This window comes from Schistocerca americana, chromosome 2 (genome assembly GCF_021461395.2).
Source record: "Schistocerca americana isolate TAMUIC-IGC-003095 chromosome 2, iqSchAmer2.1, whole genome shotgun sequence".
NCBI classification, from domain to species: Eukaryota; Metazoa; Arthropoda; class Insecta; order Orthoptera; family Acrididae; genus Schistocerca; species Schistocerca americana.
The window spans coordinates 647,919,031-647,931,043 of NC_060120.1; the positions used below are offsets into that span (position 1 = coordinate 647,919,031).

Here is a 12,013-nt window from a genome sequence, read left to right on the forward strand (position 1 = left end):
GCAATATGTCAACACTCTGTAGAGCTTGTTTGGTTACAACAGCAGTATATGGGCAAGTGTTACCCAGTGGGAAAACATCCCCTCGAATACTGTTCGTGAATGGCAGCACAAGTCAGATCACCAGACTGATGATCACCAGACTGATGTACAAATTTGCTGTCAGGGGGGCATGGGATAAGCATCAGAGTGTGCCTGAAGTAGTACAAAATCACACCCCAGACCATAACTTCAGGTGTAGGTCCAGTGTGTCTAACATGAGACAGGTTGGTTGAAGCCCTCAACTGGCCCCATCTAACCAACACTCACTCATCATTGGCACTGAGGCAGAACCATCTATCATCATAAAACACAACAGACATCCACCCTACCCTCCAATAAACTCCCATATACAGCACTAAAGCAGCAAATGGCAGTGATTTGGTGTCAGTGGAGTGCACACTACAGGGCATCTGGCTCAGAGCTGTCCTTGACATAACCAATTTGTAAAATTTGTTGTGTCAGTGTGGTGCCAACTACAGCTCATATTGCTGCTGCAGTACAGTGCACCAGAGTCATATACCAATAACAATGGTCACCCCCTCGGTAGTCCTATGTGGCCATCTGGAGCCCCATCTTCTTGCAACCATACGTTCTCATGACTGCCACTGCCAGCAGTCATGTACAGTGGCTACATTCTTGCCAGGCCCTTCTGAAATATCATAGAAGAAGAAAAAACAGCTTCTTGTAACCCTATTACATGACCTCTTTCAAACTCAGTGAGGTGTTAATAATGGTTTCTTTGTCACCTTAAAGGCATTCTCAAGTAACATCAATTCATCACATCTGTCCATCTCTGTAGCGCAGCGGTAGCATTACCGCCTACCATGCAAGGGGGCCCGGGTTCAATTCCCGGCAGGGGACTTAGTGTTGTGTGTCCTTCATCATCATTTCATTATCATTGACATGCAAGTCACCAATGTGGAGCCAACTAAAAAGACTTTCAATACAGCAGCCAAACCCCAAAGGGGATATCCCGGCCAATAAATGCCATACGATCATTTCATTTTTTCATCACAGCCAGTCCTAAAGCTAACTAATACTCATGACTATTACAGTGTGTATTTAACATATGGTTTGCATCCTCATAGTGAGATTAAAAGCACCATTCTAATGTGATTGGTGTGAAATTGGAGTAAACATCATCTTCAAGTGTAGAAACATTCCTACAAACTTTCAATTATGTTGCACAACTCTTTTGTGGAGCCGCAATTTTTTTCTATTGATGTATTTCAGATTTACACTCCCCAGTTTCAAATATTTTTGTATTAGGTGCATTTTTCTGGCAAAAGGTGACTGTTTTTCTTTTGATATTCAGGCATCTTCTCATGCAGTTTTTCTCGGTTTGCTCTTGATGATTTGAATAGTAGGACTACCCAACACTTATTGCTTTATCATTTGCAAGGCAAAAATAAAGAAAATTTGTATTGTGTCTCAGAAAAAATGGCCTATATCCTTTTCAGTAAAGGAATTCAAACTCACCTTTTTGGTACACACATTTCCTCTTACTTCTTCAATTTCCTCTTACTTCTTCAATTGCTGTTATTGCTGTTAAATTTCTGCTGTGATATTCTTAACCCATGTTTCATCCATATCATCAGAGAAAATTAGTTAAATTCTTTTTAAAATGGCCCAGACATTCATTTCAGTCAGAATATTGCATACATGATGTTCACATTATGTAGAGCTTTATCAATGATTCCTTATGGTTTATGTATTTCTCTCTCTTTCACTGATAAGCCTATGACATCATCTATTTCACACATGTTTAGCCACTGAATACTGCATACCATACTGCGTATGTTCTCAGAGTTTTTATCTGAGTGGCAGTTTTCATATGCATTGGATGTCCTTCATGCATCATTTTAAAAGAAAGAATGGCTACATTTGAATTCAGCCATCCATTTCTTAACTGTTGAAAATCAAGAATGTATCTTACAAACCACCATCTAATTTGAATGAATTATATTTATTTAAGCCATGAAGAACAAAAAATACTGTGTTTGAACAATATTTCAATTTAATAATTTAAACGAAACACAAACATCATGATCAGAAGCTTTAAAGATATTGGAGGTCAAGTTCCCACTTGTCCTGTATTACTGTACAATATATGCCAGCATAGCAAAAATAAAATTCTATTGTATCAGTGCCTTCTAAGAACTACACCAAAAATATATTTACCTTGCCCTCTTGATGCACCAATACTCACTGCCTCCCTTGACCAGTCTGAAGGGCTGTGTTTATCTTAGGAATTCATGTAATAAAGTGATCAGTTCTATGAACACAGCAGAAGAGTTCATATTGCAAGAAAAGTTTTGCCATGGTACAAAAAATATTTGAGGTGGAGGAATGTAAATGAGAGTGAGACAGTCAAAGAATATAATAATAAAAAATTAACAGGAGAAAAAAATTATGACTGAAGCCAATTTTTTCCACATTTAGGTGGTAATGGACTTAGGCAGTGATGAGGAAACTGATGAAGATAAGAAACAGACTGGTCCATGGAACCTTGGTATGAGTTTCCACAGGAAGAGATGTGATGGAAAAGAATCATTGTCAATAGTGACAGCCATAAGAGGTAAATACACATTTCCTGCTGCAGTCAACTACCTGTTAGAATATTTTCAATATTTATACCAAATTTCTTTCTTCAAAAAGTTCCAAATAAATTAGTGAAGAAAGAAAATTACATAAACTGAATTTTGTTTTATTTAATGTTTATATTCACTACATAATTCAAAATTTATATAATGTCATAAACTGGCTATTCTCATGGGTAAATGTACAGATCTAATTGTCTGTACAGTCCCTAGTATAAGATCAAAATTCTGTAATTTTGTTGTGATGATCTTTATGTCATTAAAATTTGGAGGGTAACAGTAAACATCTTGACCCATCTCAGAAAGGAAATGCAGAGTAACTGTGGTTTGTGATATACAAAAATTTGTATTTGTTTCAGCATTTCCTGCAAAGTTTGTTAAGCATAGATCAGACAAATTTAATATGCTAATAGAACACAAACTATATTCATGTGAAAGATATCTATCTCTTATATTAAATCTACAAATACAAAAATTTAAAAAAAGAAACAATAATCAAAAATGGGTAAAGGCAAACACTCTCCCACTGCCGAGTGGTGAATGGCACACAAAAAGACGTAACAGTTCAACAGCTCATAGAAAATCTGAATTGGTCAGCTGATTTGTTACTATTACTTCATAAGGTTTCAGTCTGTGTTCCTGCAGAGCTCTGTAAGCAGATACTGCTAACACACCAATGTGAAGTGCCAAGCGGTACTACAGATTTTTCAGACTTATTTCCCAGATTGCCCTACTCATCTAGTTCAGAAAAAACCAATTCAAATCTTGCCTGAATCCAAGGAAAGGGATACAATTTATGCAGTGACTGGAGACTGCCTCCCTGGTATCGGTTCCCCTGCAATGCCTGACACAGGTCTTGCATCAAACGAGAAACATCATGCATTTGTCATGTTCATACTTCTTTTTATCTTAGAAAAGTTTTTTATATAATCATTCAGGTGTATTTTAATGAACAAAAACATAATCTGTATCAATAATGTAGGTCAAATTTCATCCCCTGCTCACTTTCCCATTGAATACTTTTTGTGTCCGTATTGCACTACACACACACTATTCTTTCTGTTATTTTTGTGCCTTCCACATCTATAATAAACTCCAGGTGTTTTTGGTTCTGAACCCTGAATTTCTTCACAACCATACCTGACCAGTAATGGGTGTATATGAAACTTCCTGGCAGATTAAAACTGTGTGATAAACTGTGATTCGAACTTCGGAGCTTTGCTTCTTCCATGAAAGTGCTCACCAACTGAGCTACATGAGCACAACTGACAACCTGCCCTCATATCTTTACTTCCGCCTGTATCTCATCTCACACCTTCCAAACTTCAGTTGATGAGTCCTTGCACAAGAGAGGTCAAGGTCCTGTGTTCGAGTCTCAGTCCAGCGCACAGTTCTAACCTATGATGAAGTTTCTTATCAGCACACACTCTCTACTGTAGAGTGCAAAATTCATTCTACAAACATCCCCCAGGATGTGGCTAGGTCATACCTCTGCAATATCCTTTTTTCCAGGAATGCTAGTCTCATACATTTCAAAGAACTACTGTGAAGGTAGGAGTTGTACAGGCAGAAATAAATATGTGAGGGCATGTCCATGTCATGCATGGGTAGTTAAGTTGGTAGAGCGGTTGCCCATGAAATGCATAGGACCCAAGTCTGAGTCTCAGTCTTATACATTGTTTTAATCTGCAATGTAGTTTCGTATCAGGACACACTCTGCTACAGAGTGAAAAATTCTTTCTGGGTGGGTGTATACCTTTGGAACATGTTTGGAGTAAAACATACTGTATTATTTAAAATGTTCTTCAAACATACCAAGAGCACAATCTTTGTAAAGAAAGGTCAGCTTCTGTCATTATTGTCAGGACTGCTGTATTTGTAAGTCTTGTTTGAACTTGCCCTAACAATATCTAGATACATACAGGATAGAACAAGTTGCCTTAGCTACATTATTATGGAATGGTGTGGACTGAGTAGATCTATTCTGCTGTCCTCTTTTAGTATAACTATAGTTTAAATTCACATTGATGTCTCAATCTTTTGGTCTGCTTAATGTTTGCTGTAAGTTATTGATAAGAAAACCATGGCTTTGTTCCTTTTACAGACAGTTCAGGCCATACAAAATTTACTCTGAAACCAAAGAAACATGATTTGAGTTGATTAGTTTTATTTGTAAGAAAATCCACAAAGTTCTCTGAAATAGTGAAACATCTCATCAGTGGTGACTCATCGACATTGTAATCAGGGAGACAGTTGTTGTCAAATTCTTTACGGAATTCCTGAAGTCTGGTCCCATAACTGCCACCAACAAATATGATCAGTATCATAAATAACAACTGACAATTAATGTGCTGTAACTATGACAGAATGCTGACTCATTTACAGGAGAAGAAGTAGTTAACTGTCTCTCATTCTGACTTTTGCAAAGGATTCTCAAAAGAGAAAGCAATGCAAGATGTCTACTGGTATATCCTGTGACATTATCAAAGCCTTTTTTGTGTGGATCACAAAATTCTAGTTGTTATACTAAAATATTATGGTATTTCCCTTGCACAGATGTAGTCTTATCTTCATTACAGAAAGTATAGATTCTCATTGACAGATTGTCATAGGGTTTGAACTAACCTCAGATTGGGTGCATATGACACATGGGATTCCGGAAAGATTGTACCAGGGCTCATACTTGTTCTTAATTTACATACATTATTTTTCAGTGACTTTCCAGCATGATTGAAAATTATTTTGTTTGCTAAATACAAAAGCATGTTAATCAAGAACCAAACTTGGCCATACCAAGAACTGTTCAGGTGGCAGCTGACAAGGCGAATGAGTGGTTCACAGTTAACAGTTTAAGTCTTAATATCAGAATGGCTTATATTATTCAGTTTCAAAGAAGCAAACATCACTATTTTATGATCACAAGCTAAAATAAATACTGTCTGTAAAATCTTGTAGAATCTAATTAGATAACAAGTACAGCCAACAGTTAGCCAAAATAATCAATAAGCTCAGATCAGCATGCTTTTACCTTAAAAGCGTCTCTCCTCGTGTTGACTTAAAGACAAGAGTGTTGGCATATTTTTCATATTTTAATTCCCATTTGTGTTACAGAATTATCTTGTGGGGCATTGAACCTAATGTGAGCACAATTTTTATTCATTATAAGCCAGTGGTAAGAATATTATGTAACACAGTCAATCACACTCATTACAGTGATCTTTTTAAGATCTTGGAATTCTTACTCTCACTTTCTGATAAATTTACTGCTTAGTGATTTTTATTGGAGACAATAAAATTAGTTGCAGCTGAACTGTAATCTGCACATTCACAGAAAAAAAATCACATACATTCTGCCTAAAGTCTGGGATTCAAAGTGGAATTCTGCCATAAAGACATTCAACAGGCTCATATCTACCTCAAAGCTAGAAATTTACTATCAATCCTAACCAATTAAAAAGAAAATTAATGCTTGAGCACGTGGGCCATTTTTCATAACACTAGTGGGCAGACAGCACACTTTGTAAACATGTAAAGAATACTGACTTTATGTTACCGAGGTAAACATGTATGAAGAAAATCATAGTTTAATCTCAGTTTAATTAAACAACAGCAAAATAAATTTACGTTATGTAAACTAAATCACTGTTGAATTAAACAATAATAAAATGAACTCTCATTGTATCACTCCGTTGACATGTGCAAGAATTACCCTACAGTAAAAACCTACTCGAAGCATCAAACAGTGCAGTAGCATCAAATCTTATCCAACTGCTTATTTGATTACTCACTACCTCAGAGACAACTGCCTTGCTGTACGTTTGACCAGCCATCTCAGAATCTGGGTCATTTTCTTGCATGGGTCATAAATTTTTTATCATCTAGCGCACAGCTTATTTTATATTACTGCTGATCACTTGGACATGCAAGAACACAACTTATAAATGTGTTAGCTGAAGCAATAATGAAGAAATAGGTACCAGCTCACATAAGTGAAATAACACAGTTACTTGTGACAGGCACACTTTATACAGAGGTGCACCTGCTCAGGGGTTAAAAAATACCTCATTTACCACTCTTTCAATGTATTACCTAAATATCGAGAACTACAAAGTTTTGTTAGCTATATGTCAAGTAGCAGGGTTCAGTTTATGATACAGCTTTAGTGTGACACCTTATGGAATAATGTAGTAGTAGTTGTTGTTGTTGATGACGTGGTCTTCAGTCCTGAGACTGGTTTGATGCAGCTCTCCATGCTACTCTCTCCTGTGCAAGCTGCCTCATCTCCCAATACGTACCGCAGTCTACATCCTTCTGAATCTGCTTAATGTATTCATCTCTTGGTCTCCCTCTAAGATTTTTACCCTCCACGGTGCCCTCCAATACTAAATTGGTGATCCTTTGATGCCTCAGAATGTGTCCTACCAACCGATCCCTTCTTCTAGTCAAGGTGTGCCACAAACTCATCTTTTCCCCAATTCTATTCAATACCTCCTCATTAGTTGCATGATCTACCCATCTAATCTTCAGCATTCTTCTATAGCACCACATTTCAGAAGCTTCTATTCTCTTCTTGTCCAAACTATTTATCGCCCATGTTTCACTTCCATACATGGCTACACTCCATACAAATACTTTCAGAAACGACTTCCTGACACTTAAATCTATACTCGGTATTAACAAATTTCTCTTCTTCAGAAACGCTTTCCTTGCCATTCCCAGTCTACATTTTATATCCTCTGTACTTCAACTGTCATCAGTTATTTTGTTCCCCAAATAGCAAAATTCCTTTACTACTTTAAGTGTCTCTTTTCCTAATCTAATTCCCTCAGCATCATCCGACTTAATTCGACTACATTCCATTATCCTTGTTTTGCTTTTGTTGATGTTAATCTTATATCCTCCTTTCAAGACACTGTACATTCCATTCAACTGCTCTTCCAAGTCCTTTGCTGTCTCTGACAGAATTACAATGTCATTGGTGAACCTTAAAATTTTTATTTCTTCTTCATAATGTAGTTAGTGACAAAAATTTGTAAGACAGTGGATGCTTGTGTAACAGACAGATGTTGCAGCTGGTAATAATTATTTATTTGATGTCAAGGAAATTTCCTTTAACCTGATATAATGATATTCATGCTCTGAAGACAGTTGGTTGACAATACACATTACAGCAGCCTTGGGTGGTTCATAACGCCATCCTCTTACTTTCTTTATAAAGATGCATGACAAGCAGTAATTGTCTGAAAATAAAACTTTGTATTGAAAGATGTTGGTAACTATTTTCTTTAAAAAGTGATAATATAATAAGGTAAATATTAAGCTACTCATAGAAGATAAACAGCTGCTGTTTAATATATCTCAGGAACCAGCACATTTACATCCAAAGTAGCAGTTTTATTTGTAATTTACTATGTTAACTCTAGCTTAAATTTGCAGAAATAGCACAAAACAGTATGGTGGGAGTTTTTTAAACAGTTAGGGTCTACAATTTAAATTTCTGTGGTTCCTTGTCTTTTATTGGTGTATATCTGAACACATTCCACATCTCTGAACATTCTCTTTGTTGTTGGAATCTACAGAGCAATACAAATGAAAATCTGAATGCATCTTCAGTGTTTGATTTGCAAATTTCTTTCCAGTTTTCTTCCCAGAAGTTCTCTTGGAATGCAATGGCTAAATTATTTATTATGACATTTCCATGTCTTAGACAAAACTTCTCTATATATAAAGCTTGATGAGTAGGAGGACATACTCATCAGTTCTCTAATTCCAGTCTAGACAGCTATACTTTATGGAATATTACTGGCTCTGCCTTGAATATGACACCTGCAGCTGACAATCCCAGTGGACTTTAAATCATATGTAGTTATCCTCCATAATAGAAGTGAGATAGTAAAATACTGTACCATAAAATGTTCACTCAAATTCACTGTTACCAGCATTCTTCAGACTTCTCCATTGGTCCACAAATAACATATTTTCCAAGTCACAAACTAGATTTCTAGTGGATTCAGATACTAAAAAGGAATAGATCAGAATATATTTAATTCATTAGATATCAAATTTTAAAGACTTCTGTTATTCTCTGTTGCTTACTAAAGGCACTGGACTGCCTAAATTACACTTTTTTTTAAATGAATCGAATTTGGTGCTATCAGTGCGACTTTTGCAAGGCAGTCATGGACACTCTAAGAGGAAACAAAAGTTACAAATATGAAAAATCCATAGATCAGGCTATCACTTATGATGCAAATGGGAAATAGTCAAATGCAGTGACCCCAAAGGTTTTTATTGTGAATATTGCTGTTTGTTTTTGATTTTATTAATTTCCCATATGCTACATTGCTAGATGCAAAGTTTGATTTGATTGTGGAGAATAAAACATTGTGATAAATATAAATCAAAATCTTTGAAAGAGCTGTAAATGTAAGTTTCATGGAGATTACTATATGGTTTTCATCCAATTCATTCTTCTTGACCTTTGAAAAGATTCACTCACTAAGATTCACAGACTCTGTTAGACATTCTAACCAACACAAGCTGAGGATCTGGAAATAGAAGAGGTTGACAGCACAAAACTCTTGAGATTACAGTTTGATGATCAGTTCAGTCTGTTGAATTAAACCACAGTTTCACTTACTTACCCAAACAAATTATCAATGTTGTCAAACATAGCTGACTTACACAGTATAATGTCATACACTGATGAGCCAGAACATTATGACCACTGCCCACTGCAAGATTGGGTGCCACCTGGTGGTGTTGTGGGAGCATGACATGGAAAGATAAGTATATAAGGAGTGAAAAGATGAATGAGGAATCATTCTATCAATGATATGGGTAAAAAATGGGGAAAACAACTGAGTTAAGATACTTTGGGAAAGTTCAGACTGTTATGGCCAAGTGCCTGGGAATGAGCAACTTGGAAAAGATGAAGCTGGTTGATGTTAACAAGCCTCTGTCACGAGCATCCATGAAAAGTGGTTGAAGGGTGATGAAACTATGAAAAGGTATTATGGTGTTTTACTCCCATGCCTCATCACGAAATGTGGAGGCAGTGATCTGTGGCAGATCTGATGACAGAGTATAATGATGGTGCAAGCATGACTATGTTATTGGTGCACTCCGTGACACCCAGTAGAGAGTTCTAGCACAGAGGTGACACCATGTCAATGCAAGTAATCATAACAAATGTTCCATTGTGCATTGACAATGTTGCCATCCTTTTTGTGAATACAACTTTTCTTGCTTCATAGAACACTGCATCTGGGTTAGTATGTGTGAAGTGTACTAGCAGTGCAATCATTGTGTGGAACATTGACCTTTGATGAAACACAAATGTACCTCATCTATGTGTTAAATGTTTCTATACAACACAAAGCTTACTACACCATAACAATGGCAGCCAACAGACAATATGTTACTGAGCTTGGGAACAAGATTGTACAATGAATACACGACAGAATGCAGAAATCAACAAGTGGACTTCAGGTCGAATGGTGAAATCTTTGTAAGTCAACCATGACATCCATGCAGCATTATGGGAATAGACATTCACTTACTCTTCATGCTCGCAGTCAAATACTAGTATACTACAATATACTAGGTGCTTTATTTATTTCCTCATTGCAACCACAACAAACTCTTTCGTCAGTGATACCATCTTGGCTGACTGTAGATACACCACATTACAGCCTTTATTTACCTCACAAACTCAGCTCACAACTGAAACTGCCTCCGTTCAGACCAGCTCTGTGGTTCACCACTGCAGAGTGTGTATTTACTTCATCAAGCATCCTTGATGATAACATCTGATTCATCACTTTCATTTGCCGTCTAACCGAACATGAAGACTTAATCAGTGACATCATCTTGGCACCCCTTCCCACAACAAGTATGATGTAGCCAAAACAGCACTGCCACAGTGGTCCTCCAGGGCACCTGAACAACAGTTGCTCTCTATGATGAACAACTGAATGACAGAATGCTGTCCCAGCTTTGGTGATGATTTAAATCCACACTTAAAATTAACCTCATGCTGGATGCTGCCTATGGACACACTGTATCATGAAACTTCTGCTGCAACTACAACTTACTACGACATCACGTGAAGCCAAACCTTTGGAGAGACAGTTTGCTCTAGTGAACAGGATGTTTGTGTTACTACAACATAGGCTTTGTATAAATTACAAAGGCACAGCACCATCACAGCAAGTTAGCCAAAGATTGCCCACCTTGCATGCCAGATTGCCCCAAGCAATGATGAGAACAGTTGACAGTAACATCATTGCTCCAACTCAACGTGCTGTATAAGGTATAACACTCACTGTGGGCAACACTACAATGGTCGCCACTGCTGACTCTATGTCACAGCCCTGCTGGTACTGTGCAAGTTTGGTGACACTGTATTCATCTGTCCTTCTCCCTGTGGGTTTCTAAGCTTCAAATGTGGGCCACTTTAAGTGCACCAGCCCACACAGAGACACCAAGTCAGCAACAGTGACTATGGTAGATTCAAGCTCATAGTTTCTCAATCACACACCAGGGTGGCCATCTTTGCATCTTTGATCTCAATTCCAGAAAGAACTTTTTTGTGGATACTGGATCGCACATCAGTTTAGCACCATTCGAGAGAACATCAACAGTCGGCAAAATGTTGACACTACAACTCCACACAGCTAATAACTCAATGATCTGGATGCATGGATCCACCACACAAACCTTAGAACCATTGCTTTATCATGAACTCACATGAACTTCTTATGCAACAGACATCATTGAACATGTAGTGTGAATCGACTTCTTGCGTCACTTCTACTTCTCACCAGACATACAAAAGTCCTTGCCTCTCCATCATGATACAGGATACCACATCCCTTGGCTGTTCACCCTGACAACGCCATTCCTCCACTACACAATGCACAGTGCTTCTGGGTGGCAGGACAGTGAGATCACTTATGCTGACAGACTCAGACCATGTGTCCTAACAACAGAAGAAATTCTGTCAGTACATCAGTGTTACAATAACTGCTGTGATGCTTCTGACACACTCTGCACCAAGAATGCATCTCTCATCTACATCTACATCTACATCTACATGGATACTCTGCAAATCACACTTAAGTGTCTAGCAGAGGGTTCATCAAACCACCTTTGCAATAATTCTTTGTTATTCCCATCTCAAACAGAATACAGAAAAAATGAACACTTATATCTTTCCTTGCAAGATTTGATTTCTCTTATTTTATTATCATGATAATTTCTCTCTGTGTAAGTTGGCATCAGCAAAATATTTTCACATTCTGAGGAGAAAGCTGCTGATTGAAATTTCATGAGAAGATTCCACTGCAATTAAAAACATCTTTGTTTTCATG

The 12,013-nt window shown here is 37.3% G+C and overlaps 2 protein-coding genes across 2 annotated transcripts in view; one reads left to right on the forward strand and one right to left on the reverse strand.

Annotated features, from left to right (window-relative positions):
• LOC124594275 (kinesin-like protein KIF19) overlaps positions 1 to 12,013 on the reverse strand; it is a 458,271-nt gene that overhangs the window by 233,929 nt on the left and 212,329 nt on the right. The window lies entirely within an intron of this gene.
• The window catches only part of LOC124594952 (hemolymph lipopolysaccharide-binding protein-like), a 42,830-nt gene that overhangs the window by 14,208 nt on the left and 16,609 nt on the right, over positions 1 to 12,013 (forward strand). The window contains exon 3 of the mRNA XM_047133462.1: positions 2,482 to 2,617. Coding sequence (XP_046989418.1) covers positions 2,482 to 2,617 — 136 coding nt within the window. The remainder of the gene's footprint in view (positions 1 to 2,481; positions 2,618 to 12,013) is intronic.